General features: G+C 41.4%; 1 protein-coding gene across 1 annotated transcript in view; it reads left to right on the forward strand.

Moving 5' to 3' along the window:
* Positions 1-22,403, forward strand: part of Rsu1 (Ras suppressor protein 1) — a 164,527-nt gene that overhangs the window by 19,567 nt on the left and 122,557 nt on the right. Inside the window, exons 4-5 of the mRNA XM_013014768.1 lie at positions 17,644-17,764; positions 21,428-21,546. Of these exons, the coding sequence (XP_012870222.1) occupies positions 17,644-17,764; positions 21,428-21,546 (240 nt within the window). The remainder of the gene's footprint in view (positions 1-17,643; positions 17,765-21,427; positions 21,547-22,403) is intronic.

Raw genomic sequence — 22,403 nt, forward strand, 5'->3', positions numbered from 1 at the left:
CTGGGAGAGCCTCACCAGTATTGCAGTGAGAAGCGAGCTTGGGGTGGTGACACAGGACTGGGTGTTGGCAAAGTCTGTTCTTTTCCCAGGCCTGGGTCCTTTCCCCAGATCTTGCTGCTGATAGGAAAGGTGGGGGCTGGAGCCCCCAAAAGGTGTTTTCAAAACAAAGTTCAAAAGAAAAGTTCACCTCCCTCCCACCTCTGTCTGCCTCCCTCACTCTTCCCTCCTTCCCTTCTCTTCTTCCTCCCTTTTCTTCCTCCTCCTCTTCCTTCTCTTCCTCCTCCCCTTCCTCCTCCTTCTTTCTTCTTCCCCTCCTTCCCTCTCTAACCTCCCTCCTCTCTCCTGTACCTCTTCTCCCATCCTTCTCTTGTTAGCAGTGCTGGGAGCAAAACCAGGCAACTTTCTACTACTGACCCTCCATAGCCAAGGTTTGATAGCCAGCACTGTTTCTTCCTTGGGTTGGATGCCTGTTGCTGGGGGTACAGTGACTCTTCCGGCCATTACCTGAACTGCTTGTGCCTGCTTGAAGGACGCAGAAAGGCATCAGAGAAGGGGAGAGAAGGACACGGGCTGAGGTGAAGAGAGGCCTCCAGACTTGGTGTGTCTTATTCCCCATGGGGTCATGTCCCCTGTGTTGGAATGTGGGTACCCCAGGGTAACATGGGGTCCTGTCTTGATATCCCCCTTGTCTGTGTGATCACAGTTGAGCTGGGATGTGTTGGGATGGTGGAAGGGTCCCCCAGAGCCCCTTCAGCTAGGGCAAGCCGGCTCAGGACCACTAAGGGGTTCTTTTCCCTATGCAGCAAACTTCCTGGATGACTTGTCCCACTGAATTTTCCTTTTTCCTCTTACCTTTTTGGATCTCGCTGCTCGCTGGTCTGTTTCTCTTTCACTGAAAACTAGCTTTACATATTGAAATTACTTACTAAGTTCCACCCATAAGCAATGACAAGCTTCTTGAAGTTAGGAAACCTATCTTCTTTTCCCCACAGAAGTACCCAAAGCATGTTGAACATAAACAAGACATTTCCTGTGTTCCCCCTGCCCTGCCCTTTCCAAAGCTCTTTCCCATGGTTGAATCCTTTCAGGTCAGGGTTAGCTGTATGTCTTTTTCATTGGGCTCCTTAATCTCATCTTTAGGTTTTTATTAGGTTTGGGTATCCTAGTTTTGTTTTCTTTTGAAAAAATTTTTGGAGACAACAATTATATGACTTGTCCACTAGAGGTCATAGTTGAGACACATTTTTTTCCCCTTACTGTGGGTCTTATATGTTAAAAACCAACCCTGTGTTGTCAGGAAATTCTTTGTACCTGCTCTTTGGCTTGGCCATCTACCATCGGGCAATATTTCCATGGCCATTTACAAAGTATGCTTTTTCATCACATTTGTGATGGCTCTGTAGAGAAAGAGATGTGTTGCTTTGTTGTTTGATTCTCGTCATCATTGGATTTTGGTTTTTGGTAATTACTGTGACTGCTTCCTTGCATGAGAAATATTTCTTCTTTTCCCAGTATCTTCCTAAATTGGAAGAGATGAACTTCTATGGTATTTTTTTCTTTTTTTTTTAATTGTGAAAATACTGTACAGAGGGGTTACAATTACATGAGCAAGGTCATGAGTACATTTCTTATCAAGCATTGTTGCCTCCTCCTTTGTTTTTCCCCTACCATCCCTTCCCTCCCACCTCTACATCTACACTCCCCTGCCCCCAACCTGGTATTTTTAAAAAATTGAGTATATATGAGATTTTCTTTACTGGTAGGAGGGAGTTTAAAATATATAGATACATAATCAAATGTTAATTTAAAAAAAACTATAAAAATTTTCACATATTTATGTTGCTTCTTATACTGTACCACTAATGTAATTGCCTAGGGAGCAGAATTTTGCCTAGGGTTGAATTCTGCATGGTGCTGAAACAGCCGCTGGCCATTCATTGTTGATCATAAAGCTTTTCCTAAGTTTTGAAAATATTGTTGCATGCTAATTCTGCCAGCAGCTTAAATGATAGAATAGCAATTTTATCTTCTGCATAATAAAAGGTAAGCACTCATCATTTTTTGTTTTTTTTTGGGGGGGTGCATGCTTGGGGTTTGAACTCAGGGCCTGGGTGAGCTTTTTTGCTCAAGGCTGCTTCTCTACCACTCTGGCTTTTTGGCACTTAATTAGAGATAAGAGTTTCATGGACTTTACTGCCTGCTTTGTACCTCAGTCCTCAGATCTCATCTTTCTAAGATTATAGGCAGGAACCACCGGCATTGGCCACAGCACTCAACATTTTGAGCAGAAGATACAAGAGATCTATCTTTTTTTTCTCTGTGTAGTCATTGAACAGCTAGCTACCCACTTATGGAACCCTTCTCTGAATATGGATCTGTGAAGGAAATAGTTGTGTTTTCTGCTTTGCACTGTTTTCCTGCTGTGGGTTTCAGTATTGGGGCTTGAACTCAGGGCTGGGGCACTGTCCTTTAGCTCCCCCCCCCCCCAAAGCCTATGTTCTACCACTCGAGCCACAACTTCACTTGTTGCTTTTTGCTAGTGAACTAGAGATAAGAGTCTATTCATAGACTTTTCTACCTGGGTTGGCTTTGAACTGCGATTCTTACATCTCAGTTTCTTGAGTTGCTAGAATTATAGATGTAAGCCACAGACATTGGTTTATGTTTGAACTTTTAGTTGTCATGTAGAATGTTTAACTAGCAGGTAGAAATTTTCACGGTCACAAATGATGTCCTGAGACATTGCCAGTAGTGTCTATAGTTTCCTAGTAGCTCTGTCTTATCATTTAATAGATGATAGGGTAATTGTAATCCTAAGTTTTACAGCAACGGGCATGAGTTTTTAAAAACTTATTTCCTACCTGGGACACTGTTGGCTCATGACTGTAATCCTAGCTACTGAGGAGGCTGAGATCAGAGGATTGCAATACAAAGCCAGCCTGAGCAAGAAAGTCCAAAGTCTTAACAACCAAAACAAACAAACAAAAGTAGAGCTGTGGTTTAAGAAGTAGAGCACTGGTCTTGAGCAAAAGGAGCTTAGGGATAGTTGTGCCCGTCCAGAGTTCAAGCCCTAGGACCAGCAAAAAAAAAAAAAAAAAAAAAAGCTATTCCTGTTAGATGCAGTTTACTGATGAATTTGAAATTATAGTAAACAACAAAATGCTAGGATACTTCCTTTAATGATTTAAAAAAATTTTTTTAACCGATGATAACATTCTACGTGCATAGGGAAGTTAAGACAATACTTCTAAATTTTATGCATATTTGTCAACTACTATTATTCTTATTATGAAGGAACTAAGTATGGGAAACCTGAAAATGTTACATTGTCAAAATATGCAGATCTAATGAAGAAAATCAAGCAGATTTTTTAACATGTGATAAGGTAAAACCCTTCCCTGCAGAGAGTAGATTGTTGGGGTGAATGAGAAAAATCAACAGCACCTATTTATCTGAATGACCTTCAATGCTCTTCCAAGACCTTGCTGTTCCTAAGTGTCTGGTTATTTTCTCTTTCCTAGACGATTTGTCATCCCGTATGCAAAAGTTCTCATGTCGGGCTTGTATGAAATTAAACTATGAGGGGAAATATGCAAAATAAATTGTCTCCGTGTCATGAATTTATCTTGTGACAATATCAAAACAGCTTACCGTTTGCATTTTAACCCAGCACAGGTATATGTACAACACAGAGGTGCTTTGATCAATAGCTTATTTTTTAAATTAGTGCACATTTATCAGTTTGTTACTGGGCCCTTGTTTGAAAGATCGGAGTTGAAAAAGTATGCACATAGTATTTTTGAGTCTGACAGCTATTAATTAACCAATCTCTATCTGTTGGTCTCAGTCATCAAGTCTCCTTGAAAAATGGCCTGCAGTTGGGAGTGTGCTGTTCGTTTTGGCTTTAAGAAAGAGACACGTGGGCTGGGGGGGAGGGAGGGAGGGGACAATCCCTTGGCCCAGGGCTCAGCCCCTGTTCACATCAAAGTCATCGGGCCCTTCGTGGGACAAGCTTGAGCCCAGAATGTCTCACCTTGAGTCAGGACACCACTCGCTCGCCCCATCAACCAACACAGAACATAATTCTAGACTCCCCTTTCCTGAAGTCCACTCTATCCCAGAAGAAGCTGGCTCAAGTGTAGCATTGTTAATCCTCCCACAATCTATTTTTTTTTTAATAGAACAACATTAATCATGACAACTTGAGAATGGTTGTAGACTAAGGAGGAAATGAGACAGAACAGGCGACCCTGTCACTTCCCATTGGGGGACTGATCTTGAAAAGGCTTTTCTTTCTTTTCTTTTTTTAACAATTGAATTTCTGTCAAACAGAACTTCATAGCCACACATGATGTGAATATGATCTAGCCTAACATTCCTATGGACATAGGAACTAAACAATGCAAGATTAAACTAAGTAGCAGAAAAATAATGATGTGGTCACAGACCAGGTAAACGGAACATCTGTGCAGTTGCTGCTGTTTATTATACACTTCTTTGTGGATAAGTAGGAGTGGATAACAGCCGTGAAATGTGTAGTGGATCAGGTGTATGAACCAGTAGTTCTTCATTATTGCTATCAAATGTTATGTAGCATGTGCCAAATTTTTATCTGACTGGACTCAGCACGCACAACACAAGTGATAGCTTTTTCTAGGATGTCTCAATGGCTTTGATGTCATTGGACTATGGAGTCATCACACCATTATAACCTGTGTGATTACTCTTCATTCTCCTGTGGGCAGTCCACTGTTCATTGAGATGTTCCGTGGCTCATGACTGTATATAAATATTCAGTTGGCTTTCTGTTTTATAAATAATTTACACATGTGCGTATGTGTGTGTATGTGTACATGTAAGTACTGTACTGGGGTATAACATTCTTTTTTCTCCCCTTGGGGTGTGTGTGTGTGTGTGTGTGTGTGTGCATGCATGTGTGCATGTGTGTATGCATATATGCATGTGCCAGTCCTGGGGCATGAGCTACAGGGCTAGGGCTCTTGCTTGGCTTTTGTGCTCAAGGCTAGCACTCCTACCACTACTTCTGGCTTTTTGCTGGTTAATTAGGCATAAGAATCTTATAGACTTTTCTGCCTGGGCTAGACTTTGAAGTGTGATCCTCAGATCTCAGCCTTCAGAATAGCTAGGATTATGGGTATAAGCTAGTGGTGAAAAGATCCTTTTGAACACAAAGTGAAACTTATGTTTGTTGGCTTTTCAAAATGTTTATATGTGTCACCTCATCCATTGGCCTAGATTTCTGTCTTTACATAAGGATTTGTAATCTTATAATCTAGAGTTTTAAATGAAATGCATGCATATGTATATGCATTTTTAGCTCCAATAAAATCCTTGAGAATCCTTTTCTCATTGCTATTTTTCTTTCTCTTTGTCACCTAGCTTAGAAACCACTAGAACTGACTACCAGCTAACAAACTTACTGACCTCATTTTCTGCTGTTTTCAACCTGAACTCTATTTGTCTATTTCCCCGTTTCTTTAGCTTATTACCTGATCTATGTATTCTTTGCTCTACTTACCTGCTTATTTTCTCATCAGAAATTCTCACCCCTCTCTCCAAATCCTGTCCAGCCATCAGAAGGCTTTGATGACTTCCATCTTCTCCAGGAAACCCTAGCTCAGTAACGAACCAACCAGCCCTGTGAGTGCAAAGTAAAGCAGAAGGCATGCTCATGGCCTTTGGATTGTTAAGGACCACCCCCCACAGATACATCACTTCAATATGAAATGAAGGGGAGGAAAGAACTCACATTTATCAGACCTTTATTCCACATCAAGTTTGGGTTTTAGACCTAATGTATTGCAGTACCAGAACTAGAAGGTTCTGGGCTTTGTGTAGTTCTGAATTTCTGCCCAGCTGTTGTCCAAGTTGCTTCCCACGTGATGTGTGTATGCAGATAAACTGTCTCAGACAAGCAGATTTCATGCTCCCTGGACCACACGTTTCTCTGGCTCTCGATTTTACCTGCTCAAGGAGAAGATTGGGGTGAACTGACAAGGTGAGAAGGCGGAGTTGTTATAGTTAGAGCAAGGATACCCAGTGTCTCCCCCTTCTTCTCCTTCCTTCCCTCCTCTTCATGTAATCAAGCCTTTTCTGGGCAGCTCAGCATATGGTCAGACAGGAAGAGCTACAAACAATTGTGGCCTCCACCAAAGGAGTTCTTAGTTACAGTTATATAAGCATTGTGTTTTTGTTTTTTTGGTCGGTTGTGGGGCTTGAATTCTGGGCCTGGGCGCTGTCCCTCAGCTCTTCAGCTCAAGGGGAGTACTCTACCACTTGGGTCACAGTGCCACTTCCGGTCTTCTGGTGGTTAATTGGAGATAAGAGTCTCATGAACTTCCCTGCCCAGGCTGGCTTTGAACCATGATCCTTAGATCTCAGCCTCCTGAATAGCTAGGATTACAGGCATGAGCCACCAGCGCCTGGCACAGTTATATAAGTAATAATCATATATTACATGTTTATATTATATAGGATCTGCAGTACGTGTGTATTTAGTATTTAGTATACATAGTATATGTTTATATGCCATATTATGGATTATATATTATCAAATAGCACACTTTTTTTTTTGGTGCCAGTTCTGGGGCTTGAACCCAGGGTCTGGGGTCCTAGGAGTCCCTGAGCTTCTTTGCTCAAAGCTAGTGTTCTAGTACTTGTAGCATATCTCCACTTCTGGGGATTTTTTTTTGAGGGGGGCAGTTGGTACTTAATTGGAGCACCAGTTGGTTATCTCCAGTTGGTTAGTTGGAGATAAGAGTCTCACGGACTTCCCTGCCCAGGCTGACTTTGAACCACCATCCTCAGATCTCAGCCTCCTGAGTAGCTAGGATTAGAGTCGTGAACCACCAGTGCCCAGTCCATAGCATGCATTTTGAAGAGGCTGAGTAGCTTCGGTCCTTTTGTAGCTCCACTCTTGGCTTTTCCACTGACTGAAGATCTTGTGCACTGCTTTCCCCTCCCACTTCTCACGAACTACTTTGGTGTGACTCCTGGCAGAGCTTATAGAGTTAGTTCCTCCCCAGGCCAGGGGATGGCTTTTCCTTTTCTCTCCTCTGGCCTTGCTCCCAAGTTAATAAGACTGTCTATTGATGTATAGCATTGAGACGTGTCAGAAAGGGAATGTAATTTGGAAAGCAGTGTGTTCCTGTAAGAACCCAGGGTTTATAAATGTCCTTAAGAGCTCATGGATAATTCCTTTATTCTCTCAAGTTAACACAAAACTTGGATATTAACTAATATTCATTTCCAAAGAAGAAATCCATGCATATCAGCCTTTTAGATTTATTTGGTGACACATAGACTTTTTTTTTTTTTTTTTTGCAGGTCCTGAGGCTTGAATTCAGGGCCTAGATGCTATCTCTGAATCTCTTTGTGCTTAAGACTCAAACCACAGTGTCACTTTTGGGTTTTGAGCATTTAATTGGAGATCAGAGTCTCATGGGGATTTTCCTGCCTGGGCTGTTTTGAACCACAATCCTCAAATCTCATCCTTCTGAGTAGCTAGGATTACAGGCGTGAGCCACTAGTGCCCGGTACACGTAGATGTTTTTTTAAGAACTCAAGGCCATTTTTTTTGCTTGATTAGCTTTAAATTATAAAAACTGTTCTTTGTATTTGCTTTTGCTTATTGGTACCTTTCCCCCTAATTTTCGTATAATTGATTATTCACATTGCTGCTGCTGAGAGAATGGGACCATTTTCTTTTTCTTTTTATGGTGATTATGTCCAAGATATTTTTGTTTACTAAGACATTACTAAGGAGGCACACAAGTACCCACATGGGTACTTAGTAGACACTTGACATTCGGGCATGGGTGCTTAGTCCTCACTGTTGATTAACCTAAGCCAGCATGACTTGTTATTTGTAGGTCTAATGGCGTTTGGAGGATGTTGGCCTTTATTGAGGTGGATGCTTAGATAGTTTGTGATTTTTATTTTTACCTCGAGGAACATGTAGAACCTGTTAAATGAGAATTTGCTTCAGTGTTTCATAAACTTGATGTTTTGAAATAGCCTATAACTACTGTAATTCACGGTTTTAATAGCTGTTTGGGGGGTTCTCCCATAAAAATCTGTAAAGCCAGTTATGATTAGTATACTTTTGAACTTCAACTTCTTACTGCAACATATAATTAGTTCATTATCTACCTTGTATTTTTGGCCAGAAAACAAAAATAATTAATCACTATTAGGACAAATGACCTTTTCTGCATGTAAAATTCTAAAGAGCATAATTATTACCACTCAAGTGTAAAGTTCCTTAAAAAAATAGAATCATTAAAATGTTATTGAAAACTATGATTCCCAATTTGCTGAAGGAATTGGCATGTATATAATTAGTCTAGACATCATAACAACTTGGGGGTGAATAGTCTGGTGTTTTCTAGCTATTGGAGCTAAGGGTTTCAAGGCATGAGATTTCTATTTGACCAGGAAAGCCCCATATTTCTGTCCATTTGGCTACTTTTCAGGCCAGAGAGAAAGTGGTTATCTGCGATTCTATTTGTCAAACAGTGGGGGCAGAGCAGTGTTCGATTTCCCCCATTTTCTCTTGGATGAGTGTTTGCCTCACACCATCTGATTAATGAGTGATGTCACTCACTTTTATGTGTGTGTGTTAGGTATATTTCTAGAAACTTTGACGTAATAGTATTTCTTTTTTTTGTTGGTCGTGGGGCTTGAACTCTGGGCCTGGGCGCTGTCCCTCAGCTCTTCAGCTCAAGGCGAGCGCTCTACCACTTGAGCTACAGCGCCACTTCCAGTTTTCTGGTGGTTTATTGGAGATAGGAGTCTCACAGTCTCTCCTTCCCGGGTTGGCTTTGAACCGCGATCCTCAGATCTCAGCCTCCTGAGTAGCTAGGATTACAGGCGTGAGCCACCAGCGCCCGGCCGAAATAGTATTTCTAAAGCTAATTTAGTGTCTGTTACTATCCTTTTTTTCTTTGCAGGGGGGAGTGTGTAAAATACAATGAAGCGTAAGTGTGTTGTATAAAAACATAAGGCGTCTTCACTTGTTGTGGCATAAATATGTTTTCTAGTATAAATATGGCAGGATCTTGGAAGCAGTTGGTGCTGACTCCTCCTGTGTGATATTGTTGGGGACAATTTGGCCCAAGGGCAGGTGGCCCTAATGCTTTTGGGAAAAGGACATCAGGTGACAGCATGCACCATTGCATCATGGGACTGTGTTCACCACAGTGCCACCTGCTGGTTTGATGGCATCACTACCTGCCTTTGACTCCCATAATGTATCTATCTGCTCCAGGGTTTCCTCTTCTTACTCCAGTGGGAAATCACACTCCATCATTGGTTCTTAGGAAGGAGAACCATGAATCTCCTGATTTTTCAAAGAAGCACAGACACTAAGTCGGCTGCCTTTTGTCCTCTCACCCAGCAATCGCCAGACAGAGCTCAAGACAACTTTCTGTACTTCTACAAAATTAGTTGTGCTGAGTGTAACTCACACCACCCCCACATTTGGTGGAGGTGGCGGGGAGAGGTGGCCTCTGATTTCATGAGTGTGCTGCTATCAGAGACCCACATGCGCTCTGGCTTCCTGGTGCTGTGGGTGTGAACATGGGCAGCGTCTCCTCCTGCCTTCTGGAGCTGCAGGGGACCTGGCTGAGATGCTAAACATATGGCTCTAAAGACCAATGCATGACCCCCCCCCCCGGCCCTTCCGTGGGCTGCACCCCGACGGAGCTGCAGTCCGTATGTTCTGCAGGGTGCCTGCTGTTCCTGGAGCCTGTCACTCTTCACAGTTTAGTTTCTCTGCCCTGGAAACTAAGATGATCTTGCTCAAAAAGCTGCTGGATTGGCTCCATCCAAGCCAGTCTGCCTGTTCTGTTACTACCACCCAACACTAGGGGCCAGGCCTCAGTATTTCAGTAGGCCAAAGGAGAGCAAGTGAAAATTCCACAAGTGACCATACTTTCTCATGGGTGTGTGCCATTGAGCAACTGAATTCAGTGATCTTAAGGATTCTGGGCTTTCTCTACCCTTGAATGTTGTCTGTTCCACCCAGTGCCAGCTTCCTTCCACAAGTTTCGTGGAGAAGTCGAAGCAGACTAGAAATAGTATGATCTGAGCTGGATTAGCTGCTTACCATTTTTTTTTTCTTTCTTTAAGCTCTAATCTCTAGGCTCAGTAGGAAATCTTAACTGGGATAATATTGGTTATTTAAACTCATATATCAGTATTGTGTAAGTGAAGCTGGAGTTTTAGATCCAAGGCTCAATCTCCAGCAGTTTTCTGTGTGAGGACCAGCCACTTGCCCCTTTATGCCAAATAAATAAAGAGACATGGTCAAGGGCAAAGGAGGGAGAGATTTAACTTGGGGGCTCCAGCAGCCATGGGAAGATTGTACTTTGGCCATCTTCTGGATATAGACATGAGCTATAGGTTTACATAGACAAAGAGGATCAGTGGGGGAAGCCGGGGAAAAATGCATACTTCAACAGTCCTGATTACAGGCATGTTAGATGGCCGTGGTGAGACAGCCCATTGTCTCAGACTTGGTTAAGAAGGGCCTTGCTACATATGCTGAGACTTTTTGACACCTGACTGATGGTCTGGTCCTTCCTCAATCGCAAGATGGCTGCAGAGTGACTGCAGGAGAGAATGGCACAGGGCAAGTCACATACATACACAAAATGGTAGGTGGGAAGTCAAGCCTTCTCCTGCTTTTAAGCTAATTCTTGGGTCCAACTGGGAAGTTGGTGCTTTACATCAAAAGCTGTCTTAAGTATCTGTTACTTAGGAGAATTCATTGAATTCATGATGTTGTTATCATTAGTGAATTAGAATTTTCTAGAGGTGGACATGGTGGGACATACCTGTAATTCCAGCTGCTTGGGAGGTGGAGACAAGAGGAGCTGAGAGTTTGAGGCCATGCTGAGCAAAAAGGCAGCAAGACTCTATTTCAAAAGCAAAATACAAACGAAAGGGCTTGAGGTCAGGGCTCCAGCATTATGGGCACTTGCCTAACATTTGGGATGTCCTGAGTTCAATTCCAGGCTCTCTTCTGAAAGCTGGTGGGGAATGCCACATCAGGCTGACTCAATGGGAAGCTCTAGGCTGTCCTCACCTGTGTGTTTCTGAGCCCTGTGGGATGCCTGATGGAACCTATAATTGGAGAGCCAGTTTTAGAGCAGTGCTGTCTAATAGAACACTCTACAGTGACCCATGTTAAGTATGGTAACTAGCTGCACGGAGCTCTTCAAGTGTAGCAAGGTGAACAAACAACGGAGTTATTGATGTTATTTAATCCTAATTAATCTTGATTTAAGCAGCTACATAAAAGTAGCCAATACCCCTGGATAGACAAGCTCTTGTGCACTGTGTTGAGTAATGTGTTAATATATGGATCAACTCCTAAAATGCTTGAGGAGTAAATGGCTGGTTGGCTTATTTATTACATATTATAGAAGAGACCTCCACAAGTAGAATTCCTGTTGCTGTACTAGTTGATTCCACTTCTTCTTTGGCTGGGGTAGTTTGCTTGTTGCTAGATAATTGTGTAAAGTTTACTCTTTAAAAAATTAATTCTTTTATTTTTGGAGAGTTTCTTTTTTTAGCTATTAAATTTTTTTCTTCTTGTTATTATGAAGGTGATATACACAGGAGTTACAGTTACATAAATCAGGTAAAGAGTACATTTCTTTTTGGACAATGTCACCCCTTCCCTGGCTCTTCCTCAGTTTTTCCCTCCCATCCCCAGCCATAAGTTGTTCATTTTCAACATAGTATCTAGTGAGTACCACTGCTGTGTTTGTTCACCCTTTGTCCCTCCATTTCCCTCCCCTTACTCTCCCAAAGACATGTAAACAAATGAACAGGACAAACAGCAAAGAAAACAAAAACAACCAAAAAGAACAAAAAAAATCTCTTTCCATTTCTTGGAGTTCATTTCCAGATGTGCATAGGCATGGTGCCTTTGTGTTCCTCTCCTAAGAGCATCCTCCTTTGGTCTGTTATGTGTGAATGCCTACAGTCCTTTATCATTTATTATGTCCTGATGTATATTAGATCTAGCTGCCACGTATGAGAGAAAACACATGCCATTTGCCTCTCTGAGCTTGGCTTACCTCATGTAACATGGTCCGCTCTAGGTCTCTCCATTTCCCTGCAAATGCCATCACATTATTCTTTCTAATGGCTGTATAAAATTCCATGGTGTATAGGTACCACATTTTTTTTTTGGATCCACTCATCTATTGAAGGGCATCTGGGCTGTTTCCACAACTTGTAAAGCCTACTCTTGGGAGTCATACTGATCACACATCCCTAGGTAGCATATACCTGTTCTCAGTATATGGGTGAAACTCTTAGGTTGACGTTATTGCGTTGTGTTGCTTTGTGTGAAACACCAGCAGAATCCCTGGGCCGAGCGGGTCCTCAGATGTGTGATGGGATCCTGTGGAGCAGAAGGCGACATTCAGGGGACCAAGAGGGCCTGGGCATAATTAGAACATTTCCTCCCAAATCCAGCAACTGAGGTTTCAAACTGTAAAGAACCGTCACTGGTGAGACAGCTGATGATACTGAATTTTTTGTCACAAAGCGAAGTTCTACTTGACTGAGCATGCTAATTGGGGCCCCATTGTTGCATTCTCTAAATCCATTGTCATCGATTTTCTACAACCCATCTCTTCTTAGAATCATAAAAACGTTAAACCTAGTTGGAAGAGCATTCAGACATGGCTGCAACCCAGCCCTCTCGTCTTACCCTTGAACAAATGGAAGCTTGGAGAAGTTGTGAGTTGAATAGGGAAATTCACAGCAAATACACAGTTGGAGTCAAGATGGGTCAGTCGTCCTGTAAGGGTCAGGCTGGAGCATCTAGTGTCAGGTGCCACACTGTACCTCCATTTCTTCTGTGGCTTCAGCTGGGAGTCACAGGTCAGACTGATGGATAAAGGACATTTCAGATAGAGTCTGTTGTTTTTTTGTTTTTTGCCAGTCCTGGGGCTTGAACAGAGGGTCTGATGTCCCTGCGTTTCTTTTGTTCAAGGCTAGCGCTCTACCACTTGAGCCACAGTGCCACTTCCAGCTTCATGTGGTACTGAAGAGTCAAACCCAGGGCCTCATGCATGCCAGGCAAGCACTCTACCACTAAGTCACATTCCCAGCCAGCAAGAGTCTTAATAACAAGCATAATAATGCTTATTGCTTAGTTATTTGAAAGTGCTTCTTCTTCTTAAGGTGTCATGTAGATATTTTGGAAAATTCCAGCAAAGTATTTTGACTGGGGGAAATACTCACTAGACACTATGTTAAAAATGAACCACACAACTTGTCCATGGAGACAGGAGAGAAAGACCAGGAAGGGGTGACACTGTCCAAAGAGAAATATACTCTTTATCTGACTTATGTGACTGTAACCCCCCTGTATATCACCTTTACAATAACAATCACACATTAAGTATTCCTTAAAAACTGCAGCCAGCTTTTAATAGTAGTTAAGATTATTTCAGCCAATATGCCTATGTTGTGGCCATTCCAGTCTGTGTATTATCTACTTGGTATTACCTTCTTATGGATGGCTCTGCTGAGATTAATTTATGTCCCAAGCACTAGAGGTTTTCTGTCTGGGCCCTAATACTCTTTTCTTTGGTGACTTCCTTCCTTTTTTTTTTATGTCAGTACTCAGGCTTGAACTGAGTGTCTCTTGCTCTTACAACCTTCTTGCTCATAGTTGGCATACTGCCACTTGAGCCACACCTCTAGCCTGGCTTTTTGCTGGTTTTTTGGAGATGGAGTCTCTCTTCTCTTCCTGGGCTGGCTTCAAATCTCACTCCTCTAATCTCAGCCTCCTGAGTAGCTGGGATTACAGGCATGAGCCATTTACCCTTGGCAGCTCCCTTTTTTAAACAGTACCCTGTCCTGAGTTCTGCTGTGCTGCCTGTGAACTGTATGGTGCTGTTTACATGATAAACATTTTCTAACGTTGGCTGGAAGACAGAGTTGAATGTTGACTTCTTTTTATTTTCAGTATGCCTGAGAGACAGAAATATCTGTAGTTCAGAAAGCATATTAGCTTGTTTGTTTGTTTTTGACTTTGTTTATTTCCTCTTTTCTAGCTTGAATGGAGTCTCAAAACAAAACAAAATATCACATGTATATACCAAAAGGCTGGGAGAGGTTTGGCACATTGAGTGTGGGGTGATTGTTTGGGAACACAAAACGGAGTCCTAAATCACATTTAGCATAATTTGTGGGTTTAAATTGGGCTGATTTAACAAGGAGAGTGAAATAATCTCTCATCCTGTCAAAAAAAAAGCGATACCTTTAGAGCAGCATTTAATTGCATTGGCAGAGTAAGTTTGGGGAGGCGGCAGTAATTCTGGCCACATTATTCTTGGTTTGTGGCTAAATTGAGATCATCATTTTCTCCTGGTCTCACTAACTTTCTTCATTGCTCTTTGAACTAATCGGACCAGCTCAGTGAGAGGAAGCTTAATGGTAGCAGGAAGGTGGACAGGAAGGAAGGGTTGGCTGTCAGGTAGCAGCATTTTGCCACTGTATGGTCTGGGGAAGAAACAGCTGATCCTGAAGATAAAATCAGGTGACTTCTTTCTATCTCTCTCAGCAGTCCTGGGATTGAACTCTAATGTTACACTACTTGAGCCCTGCTCCTAGGACTTTTGCTTTTAGTTTTCATTTTAGATCGTCTCCTGTTGCCTGGCTAGCTTTGGAATGTCATCCTCCTACTACCGCAATACCTGACTTATTTTTAAGATAAGATCTCATGCTTTTGCAGGCTTTGAACCATGATCTCCCTGTTTTTGCCTACTGAGTGACAGTGATTACAGGCATGCACTAGCACATCCGTATTCATTGTCTTGAGTGTTGTTTTTTTTTTTTAATGTGAAGTGAGCATCATTTATTTGCACCAAAGTGTGAGTACTTTGAATATGCTTTTGCGGCCACATTATACAATTCAGATTCAAATACATTTGTATTAGCACTAGAATCAATCTTGGAGGGCTGGGAAGGTGGCTCAGTGGTAGAGCGCTTGCCTTGCATGCATGAGGCCCTGGGTTCAATTCCTCAGCACCATATAAGCAAGAAGAAAAAAAGCCGGAAGTGGTGCTGTGGCTCAAGTGGTAGAGTGCTAGCCTTGAGCTGAAGAGCTGAGGGACAGTACCCAGGCCCAGAGTTCAGGCCCCACGACCAGATCCTCCTCTCCCCCCCCAAAAAAAAGAATCAATCTTGGAAGTAATTCTCAGCTGCCTAGACTATTCCATGAAAACAGGCTGTTCTATGAACAGCTACTTCCAGAACTAATACAAGGCCCAGTCCCTGGAGCATTGTCCCCTGCCATGGGTCTTAGTCCAGACTGATATGATGTTCTTCACAGTCCTTCCTTCCAATGAAAGTCTTTCTGCTAAGTCTTCCTGCTAGAAGGAATCAGGCCCTCAATAACTTAGATGATCCATCACACCACAAATGAGGGTTCGAAACTGGCGTAAAGCATAGACTGTCCTCTTTCCTTGTCCTGTGTGCCTGGGATCTATCAACTGGGTTGACATTTTAGATGTACATTTTGAATTTTGCATTCCCTTCGTAGGGTGCAGAGGGGTTCCTGACTCTGCCTTCAGGCTGGATTGGCAGCGGGCAGGCTGGCTGGCTATCGCAGCCTTCTGGGGATGAAGGGAAGGAGGGAACTGACGGGTTGGGGGTGGCGAGGTACATGCCACCTGTGCTGATGTGAGGCACAGCACACTTGTGCTAGACTCAGTGTCTGTGCAAGTGCTTTCCTCCGTGACCTGCGCAGTCTCCTCATTAGGGTTCACTTAGCCACGCACGAGCTCCTTGACGCCTACAGAAAGTTGTAGAAAGACCGAATAAGGAAATAACAGTCTGTTTCAAAGTCTTCCTGCTGCCAACTTTTAGCTCTGGACAGTTGTCTGTCTCTCACTATCCTCGGGAGGGGAAGTTTAATTCTAGGAGTTACTCAGATACCAAAGTTCAATGATAGGCACTAAAAATGGCACAGTATTTACGTAGAAATTATGCATATTATAATCTAAACCATCTATACATTACTTGTAATATCCAACACTATGTAAACATTACGTAGATGTCATATTGCATCATTTAGGAAATACTGACAAGAACAAATATGTAATATTCAGTATGGCATGCATTTATCTCAGCTATTTTTGACCCAGAGTTGGTTGAATCTATGCATATGGAACTACAGATTTTGAAAGCCTACTCCATTTTTTTTGGTGCTGGTTCTGGGGCTTGAACTCAGAACCTGGGTGCTGTCCTTGATGTTATTTTTTTGCTCAGGGTTAGTGCTCTACCACCACTTGAGCTTACAGCTCCATTCCCAGCTTTTCAGGGAGTTAATTGGAGATTAACTTTCTTGCCCAGACTGTCTTCAAACCATAATCCTCAGATCTCAGCCTCCTGAATAGTTAGGATCACAACCATGAGCCACGGGAGCCCAGCTCCTACTGTACTTTGGAGGTGATGATGCCTTTGGTTTTTAATTTTGTGTTTGCAGTCGTTCGCTATAGGTAGGGAAAACCCTTGTACCACCAGCTTAGAGGACTATTTTCACCTTTGATCTGCATACCACTATTCATAGCATGTTAGTGAGTTGGTTTTTTGTGTTTCTATATAATAACAGTGTATTGAGCAGTTGTTAATCTGATGTAACCTCTGTGTGTGTGTGTGTGTGTGAGAGAGAGAGAGAGAGAGAGGGAGAGAGAGAGAGAGAAAGAGAGAGACAGAAGAGAGAGTGAGAGAGAGAGTGTGTGTGTTTGCATCTATATCGATCAAGGCAAATTAGTTCAGAGGCCAGAGTCAGAAACTAGATAGGTTAAATATCTTCTCATTTACAGCTGAGCATAAATTGTGATTTAGTACAATGCTAAAGAAGGCTAGCTCTTCATGTGTAGACTGATTTAAGAAGTCTGATGATACCCTCATTTAGGCAGGAATCTGGGTTTGCTGTTTTTCTTCTGGTGGAGATGCAAGGAAGTAAAAGAAGGCAGTGATTGCACTTATTAGCTCTCTGATCATGGAAAGCATGCACTCTGTGCTGCTCACTTACAGGCTGTTTCTGGTAGAGAAATCCCTCTTTGTCCCCCTGCGTCCTACCTCTCTGTCCCTCTGATACAAACTATGACAAGGACTTTTACCTAATTGTAGAAGAAATAGTCTGGCTTCTACTTGGTGGAGAGTTACTATGTACAAAAATTGTACAACTGCTGGGTACTAGTGGCTCACGCTTATAATCCTAGCTATTCAGGAGGCTGAGATCTGAGGCAAGGTTAGAAGCCAAACCAAGAAATCAACTCTACAAGACTCTTTATTTCAAATTAAGCAGCACAGAGCCAGAAATAGAGATGTGGCTCAAGTGGTAAAGCACCAACCTTGAGTGAAAAAGCTAAGTGAGAACACAAGGCCCCGAGTTCAAGCCGTAGTACCAGCAGACACAAGCAAAAATGTACAAGACCCACATAGGACTCTCATGTGAATTAGGTGATCTCATATTGGAGTTCCACTTCTCATCTGAAGTGGAAACAAAATGTGCTGCTATCCCCCCCCTTGCAAGGTGTTGTGACTTCCTGAATTCACAGTTGGCATTTTTCTTCCCCATAGCTGTGCCCCCAAACATAGCAGAACTGAAGAATTTGGAGGTGCTCAACTTCTTTAATAACCAGATTGAGGAGCTGCCCACACAGATCAGCAGCCTTCAGAAACTCAAACACCTAAACCTTGGGTGAGTACCAGAGGAGGGCGTAGGAAGCCAGGGCCAGTGGGAGAGCTCAGGGTGTGGGCAAGGCAGACGCACCATCCATATTACTTCATGGGAGAAGGCAAGGCAGACGCACCATTCATATTACTTCATGGGAGAAGTGGATCTCTCATTTCTTTTTATGTTTTGGGTAGTTCTTTTGGTTTTTTTTTTTTTTTAAAAAGAGGTTTATTGTTTTAATATTTTCTTTCAGTGGCCTCTGTTACTGCATTATCTATTTGAGAACTAATTGAGAAGCTAATTGTTAGGGCAATAAAGGGAGGTTTTTGGTGTGTGTGTGTGTTTTACTGTGTTGTTTCTAATAAAATTTTATTCCAGTTATGTCCATCAAGAAGGGACTTACTTGCCTAGCATTATCTGTTCAGATAAATGGCAAAATGTATTAAGTAGAAATCATTTATAAAATGTTTTCTTCTTAGACATTGTATATTCCCTAACACTTCCATTAAAATGACTACAACCTAGTAATTCTAGATTGTAGGGAGGTTTGTACTCTTTCCTTTTTCCTTATGGAAAGGTGAAGAGAGAGGATTGCCATTTCGGCAGAGGCTGAAGAACCAGGTAGCAGTAAACACTAATTATAGCTTGGATTCATATATTGCTTTGTGGTTTCCGAAGTCCTCAAGCAAGCATTTGAAGAGCAGACTTTGTGGTCTATTGCACAGAGAAGAAGCCACGCGTCTGGTTATATGGCTGTGTGACTGGCTTCTGATGACCTCTAAGGTCAGCTTCTGGGGGATGGAGAGAACCCATTGGTTTGGGTTGACATGTTTGCCATTAGATTCTGTAGAGGCCACCCAGAACTGCTGCTTCTGAATTCCATCTTTACTGTGGTGGATGGGATTGCCCATGCGTGCCTTCTTCTCTGGGTAAAGTAATGTATTGACTACATGGTGGCTACTTCATGCGTTACTTAAGTTTACACTCTACAAGGACTGGTAATAGAAGCTGGCCAGGTATTTATCACTTTAATAGAAAGCACTCATGAAAACAGCTACCATCCATGAGATGACTCTTGCTTCATGCATTTTTTACTAGGAGTTTGGTTCAGCCTTCTTCTTTTTTTTTTTTTTGTATAGTTTACCAGTTTTCTATTGTGGCCTAACCAATGACCTCAACTGTATTTATAGTGAAAGTGATAGCAATATACTTAAAAAAACCTTATTATTAAGTAGTTGTACAAAGAGGTTACAATTCCGTACATTTTTATATTGAAACTCTCTGGCAAGGTCCCAGAATATTCTTTTCCTATTGTGTGAGAGTAAGCAGGGAGAGGAGGGAATGACCTCAGCAAATGGGAGAGTTTTTGCCTTGCTGACTAGAGTATTATATCCCTATTTAGAAAAACAGAAGAGAAAGCATCTATATGGTTGTCTTAGTTTGGAAGTTTATCAAAGTCTTATGTTTAAATTGATATGTAAGAAGGTAAAATTACATATTGACATATATTCATCCTGTTAGTTTGTTCATTTATTAAATGTAATAGATCTATTTCATTTGGTTTGGGATAAGAAAGGCAAAGCATTAGCTATTATGGTCATCATCTTTGTGTTGGTAGAGACCAAAAGTGGAAAAGTTAGGGTGAAGGCCTTAAGCATGGGGCCATAAAAGGAAAAGAAAAAGAAAATGTAACAAGACAGTAATGGATGGCAGGGGATGACACCTAGATTTTCATGTTGGGCAGCTAAAATAGAAACGTGACGCCAAGTTTGGGATGAGGATAATAAGCTCAGGGTTTGCTCAGTTGGTAAGTGAGGTGTTGAGGACAAATGTAAACTTGTGAAACATATTAGTTTCCTTCCTGATCTTCATTGCAGTGGTTTGCATTTTGGCTGTCAGGGCTTTATTGATTAGGGAAAGCTTCTTGTATTTAATTATGTAGACTCGTAGCTGGAGTTGTCAAAGTTTGAACCCAATTTTGAGCTCTTTGGGAAAAGAATTAAAATGAGCGGTCAATAAAGGCGTTTCTGTCCTCGAATGCCATAAGAAATTATACATGGACACAAAGACAAGTCAAGGTGAAGCCAGTTGGGAGGTGGGTTCCTTCAAGAGTCAGCATAAAAAGAAAGCAGAGGAGTTAAGCCACACGTATTCGCATTCCAAAAGGTATACACAGCCAGAGTGTGTTTCTAAGTACATGGAGTATTCAATGTTGAGTCTGATGACCTAGAAGAATTTTAGGTCATCTGCATAAACAAAAGAAAGTTTTGTTATGTTCATAATTCTTAAAATATAGTTCATGCCATAAAGGTGTTTTCCAAATGTTGGGACATCAACCATTTTCAGGATAATTTTCTCTGTAGAGTACCATGCTCTACTCTTCGGATCTACCTTTCAACCAAACTTATTGCTAGTGTTCACCATGTGAACACTTAGTGAAAAAAATGAAATACATAGCTTAATGGAGAATCCTGGGTAGTATGAGCCCTCATGAGTTTCACCATGACTGCTCATGGAGTGAAGTTTGCTGTGAAATCTACCTGGGACTTTTTCTAGCCAAGAGATGGAAGTCTACTACCTTCTGCTATAGGTCACATCTTGAGAGACCTGATTAGTTGATTGGTCATGTCTTGTGAGACCTGATTGGTTGATTGGTGTCTTGTGAGCCTGATTGGTTGATTGGTAGGAGTGGACAGAATTGTTTGTTAGAGGAATTAATGACTAGAAGTTTTTGTTGTTGTTGTTTTTTGTTTTTTACTGTCATGGTCTCCTACTCTCCAATATCTGTCAACTTATTATTTTTTTCTATGGAAAATAGCCATTGAAGTGCATTAGAAAATATGACAATTAAAGAGGTTTTTTTTGTTCAAATATTTTACAAACATACAGATTCTCTCACTAAAACTCTTGGAGTGAGTAAGACATACTACATGATCTCATTTATATGGGGGGGGGTGTAAATAAACTAAACTCACAGAAGTAGAGAAAAGTGGCCAGGTGGGTGGAGGAGTGGGAGATGTAATTTAAAAAGATGCAAAATTCCAGTTAGACAAGAGCGAGTCATAGCTCTCTTAGAAATCATGGTGACTACAGTTAGTAGCGAGATATAGTACATTTGAAACTTGCTAAGACAGTAGATTTTTAAAAATTATCTCACTGCAGAAAAAAGTGAATTTATATACATGCTGTACAGCTCGATTTAAATGTTCTACATTGCATATGTCTATTGAAACATTCTAAGAAGTCTGGTGCTAGTTGCCCAAGCTTGTGATCCCAGCTTCTTTGGAGGCTGATATCTGAGGATTGTAGTTTCAAGCCAGCTTGATCAGGACAGTCTATGAGACTTTTACCTCCAGGTAATCACCCAAAATAAAGCCAAAAGTGGAACTGTGGCTCAACCTAGCCTTGAACTGTGAAGCTAATCGTAAAGCATCCGGGTCCTGAATTCAAGCCCCAGAACTGGCACACACACACACACAAAATCATGCTATAGATACACTCTTAGTCTATATAATTTTTACTTGTTGAAGAAATAAACAAATGAGTAAAATAACATAAAGCAAATGTGGAATCACAGCTCTCTTAGGCTCTCTGCCTGTCAAATAGTATTTAGGGTGAACACTCAGAATTCTGTATTAACTCCTTTTGTGTGATGACTTGTGTATGGCTTCTGTCTTCCCCCAACAGCATGAACAGGCTGAACACCCTGCCTCGAGGATTTGGCTCTCTTCCAGCTCTTGAGGTCCTGGATTTGACTTACAACAACTTGAATGAACAATCTCTCCCTGGAAACTTCTTCTACCTTAGTAAGAAACTGCTTAATTGTATAAATCTCCTTCACATGCTACTTTGAGTCCTCATAGAAAGAAATTTATTTGCCAGGGCCCAAACTCTTTAAGAGAAATTATTAGGCATTTATATTTTGTTCTTCATAGATTCCTTTTGAATATTCCTTCATAGCTCAGCAGTATTTATACTTGATATGTAGTTTTCTGACACTGCTGGGCAGAAGTGGTCTTAGTAATGTCATATTAACTTTCTAAGAGAGGTTTTCTTCCCAAATGAGGTAAAAATCTCACCTTTAGCTAAGAAACTTGATTTTTTTTTATGTTTTAAAGGAGTATGCCAAAGAAAATCAAGAAAAAAGAAAACATTCTCTTCAGTTGCTGTTAATTCTTTGTACAACATTTTCTATTAGATATTCCAGATAATGACTTGCAAAAATATCCATTAATAAGTTGCCGACAGGATTTTAAGTAATTCCAGCCAGAATTTGTGTTTTAAGCCTTTAAGAAAGTGCACTTATTGATGTGGTCATTTTGTCCAGTATATAGACAAACATTAAGAAATTGTTAGTTCTAGATGCATATTTTCATATGCAAATAAGCCTCTGGCAGCAGGTACTTCTAAATATTAGGAAAAACTGACTTTCTGAGAACTCTGAAATGTTCATGAAAAGGTTACGTCCCTGAAATGAATATTCTGCTTCTCCAAACAGTGATTTCTGTGGCATTCAAGAAGTATGAATATTCTGAGCTAACCTCTATAATCTTATTTTTTAGCCTATGTACACTGCCTTTTCTAGACTTTCTCAAATACCTGAAAGTAACCCTAAAAATTTTTTTTTTGGGGGGTTGCTATATGTATTCGCTTATAGTTTTAT

This window comes from Dipodomys ordii, unplaced genomic scaffold (genome assembly GCF_000151885.1).
Source record: "Dipodomys ordii isolate 6190 unplaced genomic scaffold, Dord_2.0 Scaffold24, whole genome shotgun sequence".
Taxonomy (NCBI): Eukaryota; Metazoa; Chordata; class Mammalia; order Rodentia; family Heteromyidae; genus Dipodomys; species Dipodomys ordii.